This window comes from Sceloporus occidentalis, unplaced genomic scaffold (genome assembly GCF_023333645.1).
Source record: "Sceloporus occidentalis isolate IW3139 unplaced genomic scaffold, rSceOcc1.0.p SCAF_3, whole genome shotgun sequence".
NCBI lineage: Eukaryota > Metazoa > Chordata > Lepidosauria > Squamata > Phrynosomatidae > Sceloporus > Sceloporus occidentalis.
In genome coordinates, this window is record NW_028316983.1 from 247966493 (window position 1) to 247987801 (window position 21309).

The 21309-nt window shown below is 44.5% G+C and overlaps 2 protein-coding genes across 5 annotated transcripts; both read right to left on the bottom strand.

The window, feature by feature from the left end:
• Nucleotides 1-5970: 5970 nt before the first annotated feature.
• LOC149317750 (ras-related protein Rab-43-like) lies at nt 5971-18673 on the bottom strand. 3 transcript variants are annotated; one of them, XM_089518146.1, is made up of 5 exons: nt 18597-18673; nt 12246-12503; nt 11131-11293; nt 9007-9126; nt 5971-6199 (listed from the first exon to the last, which is right to left on the bottom strand). In XM_089518146.1, the coding sequence occupies exons 1-5, from the start codon at nt 18597-18599 to the stop codon at nt 6075-6077; spliced, it is 669 nt and encodes a 222-aa protein (XP_089374272.1). In that variant the 5' UTR covers nt 18600-18673; the 3' UTR covers nt 5971-6074. The 3 variants fall into 3 exon arrangements, with proteins under 3 accessions (XP_089374272.1, XP_089374274.1, XP_089374273.1); XM_089518148.1 differs by lacking the exon at nt 18597-18673 and adding an exon at nt 13635-15869; XM_089518147.1 differs by lacking the exon at nt 18597-18673 and adding an exon at nt 13635-15869 and having other exon boundaries at nt 12246-12550.
• TMEM276 (transmembrane protein 276) lies at nt 15981-20782 on the bottom strand. 2 transcript variants are annotated; one of them, XM_089518150.1, is made up of 3 exons: nt 20737-20782; nt 19451-19557; nt 15981-18881 (listed from the first exon to the last, which is right to left on the bottom strand). In XM_089518150.1, the coding sequence occupies exons 2-3, from the start codon at nt 19538-19540 to the stop codon at nt 18324-18326; spliced, it is 648 nt and encodes a 215-aa protein (XP_089374276.1). In that variant the 5' UTR covers nt 19541-19557; nt 20737-20782; the 3' UTR covers nt 15981-18323. The 2 variants fall into 2 exon arrangements, with proteins under 2 accessions (XP_089374276.1, XP_089374275.1); XM_089518149.1 differs by having other exon boundaries at nt 20679-20782.
• Nucleotides 20783-21309: the final 527 nt, after the last annotated feature.

Sequence of the window (21309 nt, forward strand, 5' to 3'; positions counted from 1 at the left end):
CCCTCCTTCTTCCCGAAGAAGGGCAAAAAACGCAGCGACGCTCTTCTATATTTACGCCGCGCCGCCGCCAATCAGAGCTCGCGGAGGGCGGGCCAATTGGATGTCACTTGAGACAGCACAAAGGACGAATCGGCGGCGCCGCTCGCAGGAAAAAAGGCGGGGCGAGGGCCAGGCGCGTGACGTGAGGAGGGAGGCGGAGCTCCTGCGGGGAAGATTCCCTCATCGCGACTCGCGATCTGCACGTGAGAACGGGCCGTCACGTGTCAGCCCCGGGGAAAGAGCTTTCCAGAAAGCCCTTTGCCTCAGATGCCTTACAGATTCGTTCCCAAAGCTTAGAATAGTTACTTTTTTATGGACTAAGGCATTCAGGACCCCTTCGGCTGCGGATTCTGGGCATTGTAGTGACTGTCCGAAAGAGTAACTAGGCTAAATCCAAAGAGTAACTATCCTAAAACTAAAGAGTAACTATCCTAAATCCAAAGAGTAACTACCTTAAATCCAAAGAGTAACTATCCTAAATCCAAAGAATAACTGCCTTAAATCCAAAGAGTAACTACCCTAATGGCAAAATCCTAACTCCAAAAAGTAACTTTCCCAAATCCAAAAAAAGCCCACATTGTAGTTACTAAGCTGGGGTTGTTTTGAGGTGTTTTATATATATATATATAGTTTTATCTTTTAAAAAATATGTTTAATTCCTATAATAACTCTCTGTTTTAATATCATAATAATTGAATTCCTTTTTAATATTGTACTTTTTTCTGTGTTTGTAATTGTACTGTTGTTGCTGTTGTTTTTAATGTTGCGAAGCCTCTCTGGGAAAAGAGCAGGATACAAATAAATGTAATAATAATAATAGTAATAATAGTAATAGTAATCATTTGTTTGTTTGTTTACTCTCCCGCCTTTCTCCCCAAAGGGACCCAAAGCGGCTCAGAATAACAATTTCAAAAAAAACACGTTCCAATAAAAATTTAAAGCATCAGCTGAAAACATTACGAAATGGCCAGCGTCCCTTGGCCCCTTGGTTCCTTCGTTCCTTGGCCCCTTGGTCCCTTCGTTCCTTGGCCCCTTGGCCCCTTCGTTCCTTCGTTCCTTGGCCCCTTGGTCCCTTCGTTCCTTCGTTCCTTGGCCCCTTGGCCCCTTCGTTCCTTCGTTCCTTGGCCCCTTGGTCCCTTGGTCTCTTGGTGAGGATCTGAGCCGTTCCAGGCTCTGGGTCGGCCCTTGGGCCTCTTCTGTCTCTATCACTGTTTATATGAGGCAAACTGGGCGATACCAATCAACAGCACAGTGCTATACATCTGTCAGTCGAAAAAGACACATCATTGAGTGAAATTACACACCGTCAACCGGTTACTGTACATCATAGAATCATCCAGTCCAACCCAATCCTGCCATGCAGGAACTCTCAATCAACGCATCCCCATTGACAGATGGCCATCCAGCTTCTGTTTGAAGACCTCCAAAGAAGGAGACTTCATAATTCTCTAGTCTAAGGCAATATATTTCACTGTCAAACAGCCCTTACTGTCCTAGTCCCGCCTAATATTAAGCTGGAATCTCTATCTGTATCTTGCATCCATTGCTCTGAGTCCTAGTCTCTGGAGCAGCAGAAAACAAGCTTTCTCCCTCCTCAATATGACATCCCTTGAAGTATTTAAAGAGGGCCATCATATCACCTCTTAACCTTCTCTTCTCCAGGCTAAACATCCCCAGCTCCCTGAGTATCTCCTCATAAGGCTTTATGGTTTCCAGACCCATCACCATTTCGGTTGCCCATATCTAAATCAATGAATTACACACCATCAACCAGTTACTGAATATCTAATTCTACATGTGAAAGGGATCTAGGAGTCCAAGTAGACCACAGGCTGAACATGAGTCAACAGTGTGATGCGGCAGCTAAAAAGGCCAATGCGATTTTAGGCTGCATCAATAGAAGTACAGTGTCTAGATCAAGGGAAGGAATAGTACCGATCTATTCTGCTTTGGTCAGGCCCCACCTGGAATATTGTCTCCAGTTCTGGGCAAAACAATTCAAAAAGGACATTGAGAAACTGGAGCCATGTGTCCAAAGGAGGGAGACCAAAATGGCGAAGGGCCTCAAAACCATGAAGTCCTATGAGGGGAGACTTAGGGAGGGTGGTGGAGTCTCCTTCTTCAGAGGTTTTTAAACAGAGGCTTGATGGCCATCTATCAATGGGGATGCTTTGATGGAGAGTTCCTGCATGGCAGAAGGGGCTCTTGGGGTCCTCTTCCAACTCTCCGATTCTATGATAATTCAATCAATTACACACCATCAACTAGTTACTGGGCCTGAACAGAGAGGTCAAAATAAAGCTGCTTTGGGTCACTTTGGAGGCATGCTGTTTAAATGACACATACGTCTTAAGAGACCAGAAGATGCGCCAAAGCTGTGTTCCAGTCCTTAGGACTGGAGCATGGCTTTGGCACAACCTCTGGCCTCTTAGAGGCATGCATCAATTAAACAGCATGCCGCCAAAGTGACCTGAAGCAGCTTTAATTTGGCCTGTCTGTTCAGGCTCACTGTATATCTAATAACAGAATGATCTAATAAAAAAGGAACTTTCCCCAGTTCTGCTGCAGAAGCATTTAAAAATGTTATGTCTTTAGAGTCAGAATTCAGGTGAAGCTGAACCTATTCATTTAGGTTTAGATTGGATGCATGGAGAATTAGGATCTTCTATGACATGCGTGATTTGCCAATCGCTATGAGCACTTAATAAAACAGTAATAATGTTGTTGTCGTTGTTGTTGTGTGCCTTCAAGGCGTTTCCTTCCCCCCCTTTTTAAAATATTTTATTTATAACATACAAAACAAATAAAGTAAAACCCATATAATAACATTATATACCCACTAATCCTTATGAAATTAACAGTATTCTTCCTTTTTGATCATAAAAAATCCTAAGACTTCCTCCTGACTCTTAACTAAGGATGCTTCCTGCCTTCCCTAGTTGCTAAAGCCTTCCTATCACCTCCGTTCTTTAAGGTGTGAACTCTTCTCAGTGGATGTCCCTATTAAAAACTACGAAGGTTTGAATGAAATAAATTGTAATAATAAAAGGAAAGGGCAAATAGGGAACAAAATATTGTTCTTATCTTGAGTTTGAAGTTGTCTTGTTTATAGCAGTCTCCCATTTTGTTGCAAAGCAGTATATTATCAGACTTTGCCAATTCTTATTCCAGTATTTTTTCACTGGTAACCAAATCTTTTCTACTTCAGTTAATGAGTTGCTGTTTGAACTACAGGTGAGTTGGTCTAATTCAAGTGGCTTCCAACTTATGGCGAAGCTAAGGCAGACCTATCATGGGGTTTTCTTGGCAAGTTCCTTCAGAGGGGGGTTGACGTTGCCATCCTCTGAGGCTGAGAGTATGTGTGACTTATTGCCCAAAGTCACCCGGCTGAGCCAGGATTCGAACCCTGGTCTCTTGCTTTGATATTCTTTAGGTTCTACTATCTGACAGAATGAAGTGATCCTGCAAAGAGTAATCAAGGGGTTAACATCTTCTGACTTTAATTGGCTGATATGAAACACAAATATCTGTTGGAAACTGCCCTGGAACATCAGCATCTGCATTTCCTTAAAGCTCAGTAACAACTGAATGGATAACAATAGTGAATTTGTGTAAGGGTTGTGTGTATGTAGAGAGATCTTGTGGCACCTTTGAGAGCAACTGAAAGGAAGAAGTTGGCAGCATGAGCTTTTCTAGGCTTAAGTCTACTTCCTCAGATGCATTTAGTGGAAACCAAGGACAGACATATATTCTCCAGACTAACATGGCTACATCTTTGAATTCTACATGTATATTGTTGTTTTTTAATTCAGCACACAAAAATATATTAAAAACACAATTAGAAATAGTTACAATATCAAAAAAGTTTTTAAATTTAAAACTTGTGTAATTTTTCTTATTACTATTGCTTCTTCATCTTTGACCTTCTTTTAATTAATACAACTAAATTTAATTATACAACTAAAAAGAGGAAAAAATAATTCAACGATATTATTATTAAAGACTTCTTCTTTCTTCTCCTAAATCTGCTGCTATTATTATTATTATTATTATTATTATTATTATTATTATCATTATTTTCCCACTTTCCCCCCGAACTAGGATTTAGAGTATCTTATTAAGATTAAATCACACACAAATAACAAAACATACAGAAATAAAAGCATATGACAAGTTATGGTTAAATTACAGTTAAACTCTTGGTTGCAATAAAATGTGTGCAGCAAACAGCGTCCAAAATAATCAAAGACTTGGGAACCCAGCTTTATGGGGAACAACAAGTGGAGCCTGGGATTTGTAGGTCCCATACAGACAGGCCAAAATGAAGATGCTTTGGGTCACTTTGGAGGTATGCTGTTTGAATGATGCATGCGTCCTAAGAGTCTGGAAGCTGCGCTAAAGTGGCACTTCAGTCCTTAGGACGGGATCATGGCTTCTGGACTCTTAGGAAGCATGCATCATTTAAACAGCATACCTCCAAAGTGACCCGAAGCAGCTTTATTTTAGCCTGTCTGTATGGGGTCCTAGTTTCACAAAGTCTTTCGCTTTTGTAGCCAAGGGTCCGTTTAGGGGAATTTTATTATTGTTGTTATTAGCTCAAATATTGCAAGAGGAGGGCCTGCTACGACGGCCCTTGCAGAATCGTCTCCTGATATGTATATGGAGTAGACTGGGAGATTCCAATAAATAGAGCTGAGACAGGCTTTAATAACTAGATGTCTAATTTATTGAAATAGGGGAAACACATTCGCTGCGCATACACACATGTGCATTCAAGGCTCAGGAAAAGCAGGAGTTAGCATGGAATAGGATTTTAGGCATCACTAGGGTGATACGTCCCAGAATGTAGACTCCCTCCAGGAATCCACATGGAATATGATGAGGATGGCAGGAGGCTCAGCCATGGAATGACTGGCCAGGAATCAGGAGCCAGGAGCCAGGTCAGGGTTCAAGGGGACAGAGCTTCCCCCCGAAGTCCAGACTGGCCCAGGAGCGAACAGGCAAATCTGAGAGTATTTATAGGCAAAATCTTGCCTCTGGCAAAGGGGCTTGATGGTGAGAACAAAGGTGTTTAATGACTTTCTTTTCACCTGGATGTCCCTGTCTGATTGTCTTAGTGGTCTTAAGCTGCTCGGACAACAGACCCTGGGAGGGGGCAAGAGCCTCAGGCAAGGCAAACATTTGCTCTTCCTGGTCCTATGATAATCCTCTTATGCGACTCCCTAGATATGATGATGTGGGTGCCCCTCAGGGGTGTGTGTACATGTCCTCATGCCTTGCTGGCAACGGAGGACAGGCTACTAGAGTTCTTCTAGGGGTCATTAAGGGCTATCATTTATACCAAAATTTATATGGAGCAGCATGGGTAACACTTTCTTCCCAGGATCCTGAAGGATGCAGCCATGCAGTTAACCACATTATTTCTATTATTTTTATGGTGTAGATGCATCTTGAGAGGTGACAGGATGATGATGATGATGATGATGATGATGATGATGATGATGATGATGATGATGATATAGGATAGCAAGTTGGGAGACAGTGTGGCGTATTGGTTTGAGTGTTGGACTATGACTCTGGAGACCATGGTCCACAACACACTGCAGAAATAATCCAGTTTGAGACCGCTTTAACTGCCCTCTCTCAGTGCTAGGAAACATTGGGAATTGAAGTTTATTGTGGCACTAGACCTCTTTTACAGAGAGGACTAAATGTCTCACAAAACTACAAAAGTTCTCAGAATTCCCTAGCATTGAGCCAGGGCAGTTAAAGCGGTTTCAGAATGGATTATTTCTGCAGTGTGTTTTGGACCCAAGTCACACTCTCTCAGCCTCAAGAGATGGCAATGGCAGACTCCTCTGAACAAATCCTGCCAAGGAAACCCAGCGATGGGTTCACCTTAGGGTCTGCATAAGTCAGAAATGACTTGCAGGCACACAACAACAACAACAACAACAGGACAGCAAGAAGCTTGTTTTTTGCAACAGGAAGGGATTTGTTCCTTCATTTATTGCTAAAGTGAACAGTGGCTCCCTTCAACATCCGCAGTGGCTGTAGTAGCCGACGTCTTGCAAGGGAACCTGGAGGCTGCTGCGCTGGATTTCCTTCTTGAGAAAGAGATGTTCGACCATCTCTTGCAGGCTCCGCTCCACGTTCTCACCTGCAAAGGAAGATGCAAAAGAAAGCCACAGTCAATCTATGGAAAGAAGGAGACAAGGGTTTCCAGCTCCTGGACCATCTTCTCCAGTTGCAGGGCAAAGGGGAGGAATCTCAGGGTGACAGCACTGCCTCTAACAGGCTTTGTGTATGTGTGTCTAAATCTTGCTCATCTGTTAAACTTGGGGTATATCTATGATATAGAAATAATGCAGAGTGATGCCACTTTAACTGCGATGGCTCCATCCTACAGATTCCTGGGATCTGTAGTTTCTTTCCCCCATTCTCTTTGTTACCCCATTCCCCCCACCTACTGTTCCCCTGGATATTCCCTTTTTATTCTTAAGCAGCTTATTTATACCATATTCCTCTATTCCTGTTTTTTTATACAGCCCTCATCTTGTGTGTGGGATCTGAAGTTTTGTGAAGCACCAGCACTCTTGGGCAGAGAAGGCTAAAGACCCTGTAAAACTAGAAATCCCAGGATTCCATAGGATGGAGCTACAGCACTTAAAGTGGTGTCAAACGGCATTGTTTCTACAATACAGATGCACCCTTGGTGAGTTTTGTTTTTATTTAAGTAGTGTATTTGATGCAGCTGTATATGGTATTTAATGTGTAGGGTTGCCAGTTCAGGATCCTTCCAGGCTCTCTAGGCTGCATCAATAGCAGTGTCTATATTGAGGGAAGCAATAGTTCAACTCTATTCTGCTTTGGTCAGACCTCACTTGGAATATTGTGTCCAGTTCCGGGCACCACAATCCAAAAAGACTTTGAGAAGCTGGATCAGGGTCATAGAAAAGCAACTAAAATGGTGAAAGGTCTGGAAACCACCAAGCCTTATGAGGAGTGGCTAAGGGAGCTGCATATGTTTATCCTGGAGAAGAGATAGTTAAGAGGTGATATGATAGCCCTGTTTGAGTATTTGAAGGAGTGTCACATGGAGGATGGAGCAAGGTTGGGCCTCATTCCCACTTACAAAAAAATTGGTGTGTGATCCGAATAGAGGGATTGATTCGACAGTAGAGCATGATTCACACTACATTTGTCCCGATCGCATGTTTCCCTGTAAAATAACCCACTTGTGGTTCACATTCACAAATGAATCGATTCAAAATTGACCCGCTCCAGTAGGCCGAAGGGCAAATTAAAACGATTCCGATCCGCATCTGGTTCACACTTGCGCAGAATCAATTTACCCAAAGTGATGCAGAAAAAAAGACACGGGTTAAATGGGTCTGGCTCATGGCCTCTCTCCAAATCACTTCAGCGATTTGGTTCAAGTGGGAACCAGGGTCATTTGAACCAGTTCAAACCGAATTGCAATCCGGTTTAAAAGGTAGTGGGAATGAGGCCTAGGATTCTATTATCTGAAGTCCAGTTAGGAATTGCAGCGCAGTATCATCTGTAAGGCTACCCACTTCCCATCTGTGTATCTAGGCCAGTGGTTCCCAACCTGTGGGTCAGGACCCCTTCATGGGGGTCACCTAAGACCATTGGAAAACACCTATTTAATTACAGTTATGAAGTAGCAACGAAAATAATTTCATGGGTTTGGGTCACCACAACATGAGGAACTGTATTAAGGGGTCACAGCATTAGGAAGGTTGGGAACCACTGATCTAGACCCTTTTCAAAAGCCTCTGCACCAAGACTTATGGTTATGTGGCATGGATGCTGATGCTCTAACTATGGGGGGAAAGTACCTGTACAGACCAGTAACTGCCCCACCTTGCTTTTCTGCCATGAAACCACGTTATTGCTTACAAGAGGAAAGCATTTTCCTTTGTTGGTGCTTGTCGGTCTAGAAATAGAACCTGCTCCGCATCCGTTCATTAAGCATCTCGCCCGAGAGACACGCACATTCCTCCGCAAGCCGTGAATCATCCCTCCATCCCTCCCTTCCTTTGCCTGTCAAATTGGGTTAATGGCTTTTAATGAGAAATTCTTCAGGTTCATGCCAGCGGATAAATACTACTTGCAGAGCGTGCCATCTCAGCATCAGAGACCGCAGGGACCGGTTGCTCCATTTCACCAATTGGGTTCAAAAGTGCAGAGGAGATGCCACTTGGAGTCCAAAGACAGAGCCTTAAAATCCCAGGACAGATGCAGACATCTGGATAAAAGAAAGCAGGTATCTTGGGGTGGAACTAGGGTTGCCAGGCCTGAGGCTTCTGAGCCAAAAACTGAGATATAAGCATCGCCCCGTAGGAGGGTCGAAAGATGGGCGAACACAGGAGGTTAATTCCCCACCCGGCGACTCCTTATCACATCATAGTAAATAGTTTCCGATCCGCATCTGGTTCACACTGATACTGAATGAATTCGTGAATTCAATTCTTGAAACTGATTCCGATCAGCATCTGGTTCACACTTGCACAGAATCGATTTATCCAAAAAGATGTGGAAAAAATCAGTGTCAAAAAGATGCAGGTTAAATGGGTCTAGCGCAAGGCCCCCCTCTCCGATTCGGTTCAAGTGCGAACCAGGGTCATTTATGCCGCTTCAAACCGATTTGCAAACCAGTTAAAAATGTAGTGGGAATGAGGCAGGCTAAACACCCCCAGCTCCCTAAATCTCTTCTCATAAGACATGGTCTCGAGACCCTCCACCATTTTGGTTACCCTCCTCTGAACACGCTCCATCCTTCTTGCATCGTGGGGCTCTTTCTTCCATTTCTCTTGGCTGGGCTCCAACTGGGTCAGATTCACCACTTCCCTCCAATGTGGAAACCTGCAACTGAATTCAAGTCTAATAGAAACAAATGATTATTAACCGGTCTGCTATATAAACAGATGTTGGGTCCTTCACCTGTCTTGGCTGACACTTTGAATCTCTCCGATGCGCAATGCTCCACTGCAAACTTCTCGGCTTTGTCTTCAGAGACGCGGTTCTCCAGGTCGCTCTTATTACCCAAAAGGAAGATATCAGCTATGGAGAAGAGAGAAAGGATAGCAAGCTGTGAGAACAGGACTTAATCTGAAGTAAGGTGCAGAGAAAGTGGACAGAGAATGTATCAGAACCCAAAAGGATCATCCAATAAAGTTGAATTCCTGGGATTTCTAGTTTGTTGTAGTGCAAGAGATCTCTGACAGCAAATGCTAAATAGCTCACACAAATATGAATCCCAGAATTTAACTGTCATGGCAGTTAAAGAAGTGTCACACTGCATTAATTCTGGAGTGTAGACACAGCCTAGGAAGTATGTTATAAAGCTTTCAAAACAGCAAATCAATTTACAATTTGGAATATTTTCCAAGACAGTTGTGTAAAGTAAATAACAGTGATTGGGAAGTAAATGAATGTTTTGCAAGTTGTTTATTATAATGATTTTAATCTGTTAATAAAATCTAAGGAGCCGTGATTTCTCTGCAAATTTGCTAAGAAACTATCCCCTTGATATTTCTTCAAATATATTACTTGCTAAAGTTAAGATGACTAAATGTGGGTTTCTCTGATGAAGCACTGAATGCCTGTAAGGCGTCCATTCTCATGTCAAAGTTGAGGATGAATTTTCTCACACGGTTGTAGATGCACCAGAGTCCTGCATTGTACACATTGTTGTTATTGTGTGCCTTCAAGTTGTTTCTGGGCTTATGGCAACCCTAAAGCAAACCTATCATGGGTTTGTCCTGGCGAGATTTGTTCAGAGGAGGTTTGTCATTGCCTTCCCTTGAAGCTGAGAGAGTGTGACTTGCCCCAGGTCACTCAGTGGCTTTTGTGGCTGAGCTGGGAATCGATCTCACAGAAGAAAACCAGGGCTCATGTGGCTGAGTGACATCAGAGTGTGATCAAAAGGGCAGCGACAGGCAACAAAAGGCAAAAATGATGAACGAAGGAGAACACACACAACTATGTTAAGCAAGGAAACCCTGTAATATATGTAGTGTTATTTGTGGGTTTTCCTGGCCATGTGACCATGTTCTAGAAGAGCTTATTCCTGACATTTTGCCAGCATCTGTGGCTATGCCACATAGCCTGAAAAACCACAAAAAACTATGGATACCAGCCATGAAATCCTTCGACTTCACATATAAATAGTCTGTTTTGAAAAAGAAAAACACACACAGAAAGGCAGATTGGGAAGGATGAGACTCTCTTGTCTCCTTTCTCTCTGTTGAGTTAACTATGGCCCAGTCCAGACGGGCTTTTGTGGCGCCCTCGTCACATACTAGGGCTTGGCCGAGGGTGCACCGCCCATATGTGCCTCACCTCTAGCATGTGACGAGGGCGTCAAAATGGTGGTGCCATGTACACACAGGCGCCGACATTTTGATGCGACAGGCGCTTAGCATCCGCACATCGCACCCCCATTGTGATGTTGTGAGTGCACCATTGGCACACTGGCATCACAATGGCGCCGCAGAAAGAACCCGCTTTTTGCGGGTTCTTTGCTGCGTGAGGGAGCTGCGTGATTTGTCCGCTGTGGCTTCCTCGTACAGCAAAACAAGGCACCAGCAGACTGCCCTTTTTGGGTGATCTGTACCCTGCCTGAGTGCACATTATAGGTTTTTTGTGGGTTTTTGGGGCTATGTGGCCATGTTCTAGAAGGGTTTGTTTCTGACATTTCGCCAGCATCTGTGGCTGGCATCTTCAGAGAACATATCTAGCTCAGTCTTCTCTGAAGATGCCAGCCACAGCTGCTGGCAAAACGTTAGAAACAAACCCTTCTAGAACATGGCCACATAGCTTGAAAAACCCATAAAAAACTATGGATGCTGGCCATGAAAGCCTTTGACTTCACATGAGTGCAGATTGCTTTTGTACTTTGAACTCAGTTTGCAGCAATTGAAATAAGCTGAGCACAAAGGGAGGATGGGCGAGAAACTGGGGCATTTTAAACGCAGCTGAGAAAGTGTGGAAGCAGAGGATTAACTGGGGCTATCTCTGCCAAACTGGGAAAATGGGAGGGTAAGTTCCCCCCGTCATGCTTACCATCTGCACAGTACTGTCTGGCCACATAGACCCAGTGCGAAAGGCTGTCAAAGGAGATGAGAGCCTGGAGGCTGTACACCAGAAGCACTGCGTCCGCGTTTCGGAAATAGCAGCTGCTCAACGAGAGAAAGCGCTCCTCGCCAGCTGTGTCCCATAAGGAGATCTATGCACACAAAGAGAAAGGCAGGTGGTTAGCGGCGTTTGCAGGGGAACTCCCTGCTACATGAACCTGTTTGGGCATGTCTAGATCCGAGAATTTTTGCATGTTTTGCATCACTTTTTCTATGCTTTTAGCTACTTGTGCTGTTGTTGTTGTTATTACTATTACAAAAGTTTTAACACGAATTGCATAATTTCACATTTACATAATTATAAATAAATAAATAAAGCTTTTATTTGTAACTCACTTTTCTATAATAGAAAAATCAAAGAGGCTAACATGGTTAAAAACATCCAACATACAATGTAGTGTTACAGTATCCCCCCCTTAAAAAAGAATTAAACACGTTACAGTTAAAATTAATTTAGAAATAAGCTATTAATAACAACATAGACAGTGGGCAGAATGGTAGCGTTGTGGTGCATGGTATAAAGGAGTAATCGATTCTATGGCCAAGTGCTTTTATTCAGGAAAGGCCTGCCGGAAGGGATCTGTCTTGACAGCTTGCAGTTTGATGGTTCCTAAAGAAAACACTTCTCTGGGCATTTCTAGGTCCTCCAGCATGATTCTATGATCAACTTCTAGCAGATGTTGACCATAGAATTGCACTGGAGGACCTTGAGATTCTCAGAGAGATGTTCTCTCAAGTAAAAAGAATAGAATTTGTGGTTTCCCCACTTTCACGGGGGTCTTCACCCCTAACCCCAACAATTGAGGAGGGACCACTGTAATCATAATGATGACTATGATGATGTGTTTCATGCACACAGAGAGAGACACAAGATTCTCTTTCTCTGGACCATCCTGAGGCAGAATTTTCCAGCAGTGAGGTACCAACTTCCATGATGGAGGTTTTTAAACAGGTCCGATGGCTACCTCTTGCGGATGCTTTAGTTGTGGGTTCCCTGGCCTTTGGGGTTCCCTCCAGCTCTATAATTCTATGACTTCCACATACCTGTACTTGGCGGTTGCTGCGACTGTGTCTCAGGGGCAGCATCCTCTCACAGACGTTCATGTGCTGCCCAAGGGTGTGGGCCTCCTCTAAGAAATGGCCAGTCCTGATGCGGTGGAAAAAGGTGGTCTTTCCCACCCCAAAGTCCCCCAGGAGGATGAGCTTGAATCTCAGGCTGGTGGTGGTGGTGGGTGCTGCCATAGCTTGGTTCTCTCTTTCTGCCTCGTAGGGAAGGCACAGCTTCGGCAAGAGAAACTGTAGCTGAAAGCAGAAGGGCACGCAGTCACCAAATGATGGGAGTTGGCAACCTTTGCAAACAAAGAAAAGAGCAGAAATTGTGCCAAATGGGACTCAGGCAAAATCCGGCACAAGGAGACCCTAAACTAGAGGTTGGTAAAATTTCTTTGGGTGCATCTACACTGTAGAAACAATATAGTTTAACCCCACATTAACTGCCATGGCCACTTTAAGCGGTGTAGCTCCATCCTCCGAAACCCTTGGATTTGTAGTTTTACAGGTTCTGCAGGGGATTGGACTGGATGGCCCATGCGGTCTCTTCCAACTCTATGATTCTATGATCTTTCTCTGCCAAAGAGTGCTGGTGCCTCACCAACCTATAAATCCCAGGATTACATAGGATAGAGCCATGGCAGTTTAAGTGGGATCAAACCACTCCTCATAGGACTTGGTGGTTTCCAGACCATTCACCATTTTGATAGCTTTGGGGTAGCCTTCCCATGAAGTTGAGGGCATGTAATTTGCCCAAGGGTTTCATGTCTAAGCAGGTGCCCTCCCTGGCAACCTTTTGGAAGTCTAGAAGTTGCTGGTATACCTATAAAACCACCTGTTACCTTTGAAAGGTCTACATCACGCTGCCAAAAGGTTGATGTTTTCATCCAGGGGTTTTCAGACCCAGAGCTTGAGGCAAATAACTTTTGACTGGACTCCAATTCCTATAATAGTGCTGCATTATGGGAATTCTAGTCCCCAACATAATTTGCCCGCTGGCTCTTTCTGACTAACCAGCTGCTGATCTGCTGGGTTTTTTGAGTCTCTGTGATTCCACCACCATGGACCCAAAAAGGAGAAGCCCACCTTGACTCAACTCCATCTCCTCCTGGCAATGTTAGCAAGAATCCAAAATGGTTCTTTTTCGTCTAGCTCCATCCCAGCTCCTTGGGAAGGGATGTTTTGAAAGCTTGCAACAAGTATATTGTGCATTTAGGTTAGCCAATAAAGGTATAGCTGGATTTTTGTTTGCATTTGCTAAATGGCCAACACAGCTACCCCTGCCTATTTTTTGGGAAGGGATGGTTAGGCACCCCTTTTGGCATCCGAGATCCCCCTTTTAGACATGAACCAAACTTAAAACCAAGGTGGCTGCTTCTGTACCTTGCTTGCCCCCAGGGTAGGTCTGTCCTCACACAAATGGAGTCAAGTAGCTTTCCAAGGAATCCCTGGGCAGACGCTTCTCCAGTCTCCGCATCACATGAAAGTCACAATGCAGCTCAGTTTATGAATTGGGCGGGGAAGAAATTGCCCATCTGATCTCCTTCGGGGACATCTGAAGAGCCTACAAGTTTCTGGCATGGCAAGGGCTGGTTGGTGCCAGGAAAGCCTAGCTGTCCTGGCCAGTCTCTTGCAGTCCTGCCTCCGACGTTAAGAAAGCAGGGCCATCATGAAAGACATCACACCAAAGCGTGTTCCACCAAGATGTTTTATTGGTTTGTTCAGATGCACACCTTTTAGCCCTGGCATTAGATGCACGACATTGCTCTGGCTGTAAAAGAAGTGCCACCCTGATTCCTTGCCTCCTTTCTGAACTCACAATGGCTGGGTTTTAAGAGCCAAGAGGAGCCCAGAGTACATCCAAGGGCCCTTGAGGTTGCTGAGTGCTGGAGAGTAGGCAGGAGACGGCAACACAGACGTCAAGGTGATAACATGGCTCAGAACCAAGCCGCACACTTTTGTAAATTCCTAAGCACACTTCCACAGCTACAAGACTTGCACCCAGGCTTCATCTTGCAAGGCAGCAACAATCTATTTACAAAATGCTGACCTCCAGCATGAGAAGCCCATTCTGTGGAAGATGCAGAAGAGCAATCCATGATAATGTGGGCTAAGCCTTGCAGCAAAGGAGAGCAGTAAGTCTTCTGGGCCTTTTTTCTGCTAAGGTTAGGGGCACAAGACCCCCATGAATATGGAAAAACCAAAAATAACAAAAACACCATGTTTTTACCTGAGAGGACACCTCTCCAAGAAAATCTAGGCCCTCCAGTGCAACTCTGTGGTCAATGTCCGACAGACACTGACCACAGAACTGTCCTGGAGGCGCTACAAAGGCCTAGTAGAGTAGTCTCTCTAGGAATCTTTGGGTCTTTCAGTGAAACTTTTAAAGTTGACCACAGAGTTGCACTGGAGGACCTAGAAATTCCTAGAGAGAACATATTAATCAAATCCGCGAATCATCAAACATGCAAATATCAAATTTACAAATACGGAGGGATGAGCGTATATTCTATAACAAGGATATCAACAATGTTTGTTAGATGTTCAATTTACATTAAAAACAAAGGTATATCATGCAAATTTTGTCTTACATAAAGAACCTAAAATACTCACTTTAAGGATCCAACTACAGTGTTCCTTTAAAAAATAATCAATTTTGGTAATTATACAAGTCCGGAGAGGACAAAGCCAGTGCCAAAGGCTTGATGGTCCTGGATAAGTACTCCAGTGAATCTTTCGGAGTACTGTACTTATCCAGGACTATCAAGTCTTATTATTTTTAGGGCACACTCTAGTTGCATCCACAAAACATGTGTATTTTGGGTTCTTTATGTATGACAAAGTTTGCATGATAGACCTTTATTTTTAACATACATTTATTATTATTATTATTATTATTATTATTATTATTATTTATATAGCACTGTAGATTTAACATCTAACACACATTGTTGATATCCTTGTTAGAGAATATATTATTTTTACCATTACATAACTTCTTTCTTTTTTCCTGTTTATACCCAGTTAGGTACAAAACCCTTTTTTGTCATTGACAGTGGTTCTCTTTTTTTCTGCTAACCCTTTTCCTATCCCCATCATTCCGGAATCCAAAACACTTCTAGTCCCAAGCATTTTGGACAAGGGAAATTCAACCTGTAGCAAGAACCTCAACAACAGATTGGGTTTGCTACCTGCCTGGGATGACAGAAATTGGGTCGCTGTTAAGCACCTGGCAGCCCGCAACACACAGCTCCTCAGCTCCATACAGTTGTATGTGTCACCTATGATAAAGATCTGTTTGGGGCTGGAATGTATTTTGTTTAAGGATGTGCTGCTTTAACAGCTGGGATCCCACTAGTACATTTGTGCAGAGCTTGGAGAAGTTGCTGTTCCTGTTGTTGATATTATTATTATTATTATTATTATTATTATTATTACAGTAGCACCATTCTGGACCCCCTGCGAAAATGGCAACTCACAATATTTGTAATAATAGAGTCCCATTGAAAATAATGGCGCGTGCGCCTGAGGAGGACATGCAGGGCCGCACCGGGTGTGCGCTGCCATTTTGTCCCTCCCCACTTGTCCCTCCCATGAAGAGTGAGACCAAAGACTCCAAGTCCACAAAAAGGGAGGGACAAGTATATTATTATTATTATTATTATTATTATTATTGTTGTTGTTGTTGTTGTTGTTGTTATTATTATTATTATTTTCATCATTTTCTCAGTCTAAGAATCAAGGCAACCCACAAAGGTTAAAACAGATATAGCTTGAAAATTTGTATCATTTAAAAATATAATTAAACCAACAGCATGTTCTGAGAAGGCCTTTTCAACCTGGGCAGCCAGTCCTCCAAGGTCTTAACCTGCCCACAGAATAATAGGAGGGATGATGCTAGTCTGACTTCTCTTGGAAGGGAGTTCCAGAGTATGGGAGCAGCCACCAAGAAGGCCCTGTCTCCCATATTCTCACCAAAGGGACCTGTGAGGTGCTGACACAAAAACAGGGTTTCTCCAGACCTTCTCAAAACATATGCAAAACAACCTTGTAGCACTTTTGAGCATCTGAGGAAGTAGACTCTTGCCTACTAAAGCTCATGCTTCCAGCTTCTTTCTTTCAGTTAGACTCAAGGTGTTACAAAACCCCTTTACACAGTGATTTTTCAGACTAATACAGCTATGTGTTTGAATTCTCAGAACATAGATAGACTCACATGACAGCACATGGTCCTTCAGATATGGACCCAAGCCATATTTTAAAAACCCCACCCAACGTGGCCTTCTCTGATTTGATGCTTTCTCAGTGCGTCAGACTACAACACCCAGCATCCCCAGAAAGGATAGCCAAATGGAAGTTGTAGCTCCGTTGTGACTGATGAGAGCTGTAGACTGAGCTGCAGTTGTGAGTAAATAATAAAAAACCTCCTTTCAGTGCCTGACTCTTAATCCGGTTTCCCTAAAAACAGAGGTCTGTTATTCTTAACTCAGAATGCTGCTAGTTTTAGTTGCAGAATGTGGAAAAGTCCAAGAAGGGGGGTGGGATTCTCATGTAGTCCTCATTCTCATCAAGAGTGGCAGATGGTGATCCCATTTGGACATTAAAGTGGAAATGCAGCATTTGCTACCATATCCATTTTGACCTGCCCTCCCTAAGAAATCTGAATGAAAAGGGGGCAATCTTTGGTCCGCCTGGCTTTCCCAGAGCAAGGAGACCCAGGCCAGGCCAGTATGACTGGAACGACAAGGGGGCTCAGGCCTGGTTTCCAGTTGGGTGCATGGAATGCTGACCCACTTAGCTTTTGCTATGGACAACTCTTCTTGAAATTGCTGGGACCAAACTGGATTTTTCAGGAATGTATCTCAAAGGAACAGCCAGGATAATTGTAGAGCTCTACTCAAGCCCTCCATGCTTAGACAAAATTCTCTTTTTGGACCACAATTTCCAGAATTTCCCAATCAGCCTTCTCTCTGAGCTTGAGAAACACCCAGTTTTGGACCATAACTTTTAAAGCATCCTGAGAACTTGGAAAAGTCCCCTTTTTTGGACCAGAACCTCCAGAATTTCCCAGGCAACCTCCACCTACAGAGCTTGAAAAACCATCTATTTTGGACTATAACTTTGGAACCATGCTGAAAGCTTGCAAAAGTGGCCTTTTCTGGACCACAGCTTCACCTGGCTGGTCTCTTCCAACTCTAGGATTCTATGATTCTATGATTCAAGAAACAGTGGCAAAGGAAGCAAGCAAGGGGTCCCTACAGGATCCTTGGTTTGCATCGGGAGGTCCGGTTCCACAAGCTACAACAAAATGGTTAGAGGACTGGAGTGAGTCCCACTTGCGGGGAAGGTTGCAACGCTTTGGGGTATTTCCAGAACACTGTATTGCATTTAGATAAACTGCTGTGGGGAAGGATTTTGATCAAAATATATAAAGTAGAAAAATGGATTTTAGAAACCAGGGAAGGGGTCACCCAGGGAAGCTGAAAGGCGGGAGATTCAAGACAAAGAAAAAGAAAGACTTCTGCATATAGTGCAGAGTTAAACTCAGTGCAACAAAATATAGTGATGGCCACCAACCAAGATGGCTTTAGAAAGGGGTTAGATCAAAAAAAGAATAAATAAAATAATAATGGGACATCCAGCTCTCCAAGGTCACAAGCCATGACAGCTATTGGTTATGGCTAGAAAGCTGTGAATACTAGGAACAAAACTAGTTGTTGGATGTCCTGCTTGTGGGATTTCAGTTGATATCCAGTTTCAGGGATCCTCATCAGGCACCTAAACTAGAAATATCAATCCATCCAAAGCAGTCCAGGGCCAACATTCTCCAGAAGGGCAGGTTTGAAAAAAAATCTGCAATGAAGCAGCTTGTATTCAGAATGAAGCCCCCTGAAAGACCCTTTCAAGTTTGGGAAAAGGTTTCCTCCTGCACCCTCAAGGTTGCAGGAGAGGTTTCATGGACTCCTTTCTTGAAGCTGTGCACTGCAGCTTCTGCAGCTTCTTCAGCTTCCTTGGGATCCTGGGCAGCTTTCCCTCAAATGAATGAGAGATAACCCTCCTCTCTCTTGCATATTAGTCAGACAGGGCAGTAAAAAGACCCCCACACCCCCGGTCCAGTTCTTGCTGCTGTGTCTGGAGAGCCCATCGCAAAGCCAGGTTGGCGGCTGCCATGAGACAACGAAGAGCATCTTTCTTGTCCAGAATCAGCAGGTGCTGCAACTTGGTCCCTGCCAACAGGCCAGCTGTGCCCACAAGCAGGCTGCCCGCCACCCCATAGGCATTCCCGGTGAAGACAGAAATGATCAGGATGGTGATGGAGGCCACAGCGGTGGCTGAGTGGCTCACCATGGCCTGGCCTTCTTCCGTGAAGTAATTCCAGCCTCCAGCCAGTAGAAGCGCTCCTCCCAGGAGGGTGTTGGCCGTGGAACAGTCTCCATTCAGCCAGTGGAACCCAAAGGCCAGCAAAGGGAGCCCAACCACCGTGGACACCCAGGCGCCTTCCTCCGGCAGAAGGGGGGACTTTGGGGGTTCCAAACCGAGCCCAAGGGGGAACGTGGGAACGAGGGCGGCCATTTCCAGGAGGGGCACAAGGGCCTGGAGGAAAAAACCAGCAGCAGCTCCACGACTGATCTGCAAAACAGAGAGAGGCGGTCAATGACCAATGGTTGAGGAGAACTGTACCTGCTTCCCTGAATTTCAGCACTGGATCTCTTTAGCCAAGAGAATTCTAAGTACCTCCTCACACTGCCCATCTCAGCATCCCATAAATAGGAGCCATGGTAGTTACTATGGCTGCTAGCTATAAAATCAAGCTGCTTTAACTGTTTAGTGAATATGCAAGGATAGTTGTGTTGTCCATTTCAAACAAAAATCCACCAAACAGTTCTACCTTTCCTGGCCAACCAAAATGCAGAATATACTTGCTGCAAGCTTTCGAACCTCCACTGGCTTCTTCATCAGGCAAGATGTTACAAACCAAACAGGAGAAAAACTGGAGATGTTAGTAAGATGCCACCGTACTAACATCTCCAATTTTTCTCCTGTTTGGTTTGTAACATCTTGCCTGATGAAGAAGCCAGTGGAGGTTTAAAAGCTTGCAGCAAGTATATTGTTTAGTGTAGACACACTCTGAGGATGCAAGACATCAAGCAGAGATACTACCCCATTCCTACATACAAAAGCCTCCACTGCTTTCACACCTGGAAGGTCCTCACAGCAGAGCCGAAGCACACGGTACACAGCAGGAGGTTGGAGAGCCCATCAGCCACCACATCAGGCCAGCCAGGCATCGGGGCAGGCAGGGGGGCTGGAAAGGAAGAGAAAGAGAGGGTTGTTTCGTGTGCCAGCCATGACCAGAACCACTAACAAGCTTCGGGAACCCAAGCAAGGCAGAAATGGCTCTCCAGGGCTGATGGGAGTTGCAGTCCAAGAGCATTTGGAAGGCCACACATTCTGTTGTCCCTAAATTAGAGGTACTACCAACCAAGCTGCAGGCAATCCATGGGGCGTTAAGCATTGTCTGGCCTCTTGGTGTGTAATCCCAAAGATACCCCCACCCACAAATTTGTGACACTGAGACCCTGGAGCACTAATGCCAGTCTGAGGTTATACTAGGCAGGATGGAGTGAATGTCTAGACTCCTGAGAAGGCAAAATGATCTCATGGACTGCGTCTACACTGCAAAATTAGTGCAGTTTGAGACCACTTTAACTGTCATGGTTCCATCCTATGGAATCCCGGGATTTGTCGTTTGCTGATACCTGAGCTCTCTGCCAGAGAAGGCTAAATGTTTCCCAAAACTGCAAATCCCAGGATTCCATAGCACTGAGCGATGGCGGCTAAAGCGGTGTCAATCTGCATCCATTCTGAAGTGTGGATGCAGCCAATGAGGACATTGCCCCCATAAATGAGACCCTTACCCTTCAGTCCCCAAACTACTAGCCTGGCAGTAACTTAAAACTTCAGTTGAACATTCTGAAATACAATTTGGGGTTCAGATAATGGAGCCATGGCAGTTAAAGCGGTGTCAAAGTGCATTAATTCTGCGGTGCGGACGCAGACTTAAACTACTGTAGAGAAGCTGCCATGGCGCTTCCCGGAATCAGGGCCATGGAAAGAAGCAGAAGGGATCCAGTCCAGCCTTGGAGGAAGAATGGCTTGGGCTATATATTCCATGGGATATGTAGTCCTCCTCTCTCCCTTCCATATATAGAGGACCACATATCCCATGGGATATACAGATACACAAATCCCATAGGATATATAGAGGAGGACTACATACTTCATGGGATATAGAGATACTCATACTACCCCATGGGAGATATATATAGGATATCTAGAGGAGGACTACATTGGTGGGGACTTGGGGTGAGTGAGCACCTGCAGGCATTTCAGGGGAGGCAGCCCAAAGGCAAGATAGGGGCTCACCCTTCTGGGTAAGGGGCTACTGACTGCAAAGCCCCTGGTCCCCTTCCTCGCCCCCTACCCTTCTCCTGTCTGCCCCCAAAGCTGAAGAGTCCTCCAGGCCTCCGACAGAGTTCTCTTGGCCTAGAGCGGCACTTCAAGGGCATTGAAAAAAGGGGGGTAGCCACGAACCATAGAGACTTAAATAGCAACTGGATGAGAGAGGAGGCTAGAGCGGCAACACTGAACCATAGAGACTAAGGTCCAGGTGGAGATTAGAGCGGCAAGAGTACCATAGAGTCTCAACCCGAGGGAGGCTAGATTGGTTACAGTGAACCATAGAGATGGAGACTAGAGCGGTAAGAGTACCATAGAGACACAAGGCGAAGGAAGGTAGAGCGGCAACACTGAACCATAGACTACAGCTCAGATGGAGACTAGAGCGGTAACATCAGGCCTTCCCTGATTGGTCATCCTAGTTCTACTGATATGGATCGCCCCAAGATGTCTTAATTTTAAAGTGATTTTAACCGCATTTTATAATGTTGGGATTTAGTGTAAAGGGAGGGGATAATAGGGATGATGTAATTTTATTTACGTGTGTATTTATGTTCTTTTTATTGTTGTAACCCGCCTCTATCCCTCTGGAGAGGCG

Coding starts and splice junctions, on each gene's coding strand:
- LOC149317750 (XM_089518146.1), bottom strand. Junction 11,294..12,245: donor GCAGCAACCGCCAAGTACAG/GTATGTGGAAGT, acceptor TTGTGTGCATAG/ATCTCCTTATGGGACACAGC. Junction 9,127..11,130: donor CAGACAGTACTGTGCAGATG/GTAAGCATGACG, acceptor TCTTCTCCATAG/CTGATATCTTCCTTTTGGGT.
- TMEM276 (XM_089518150.1), bottom strand. CDS start 19,540: ATGCCTGGCTGGCCTGATGTGGTGGCTGATGGGCTCTCCAACCTCCTG. Junction 18,882..19,450: donor CTGCTGTGAGGACCTTCCAG/GTGTGAAAGCAG, acceptor TCTGTTTTGCAG/ATCAGTCGTGGAGCTGCTGC.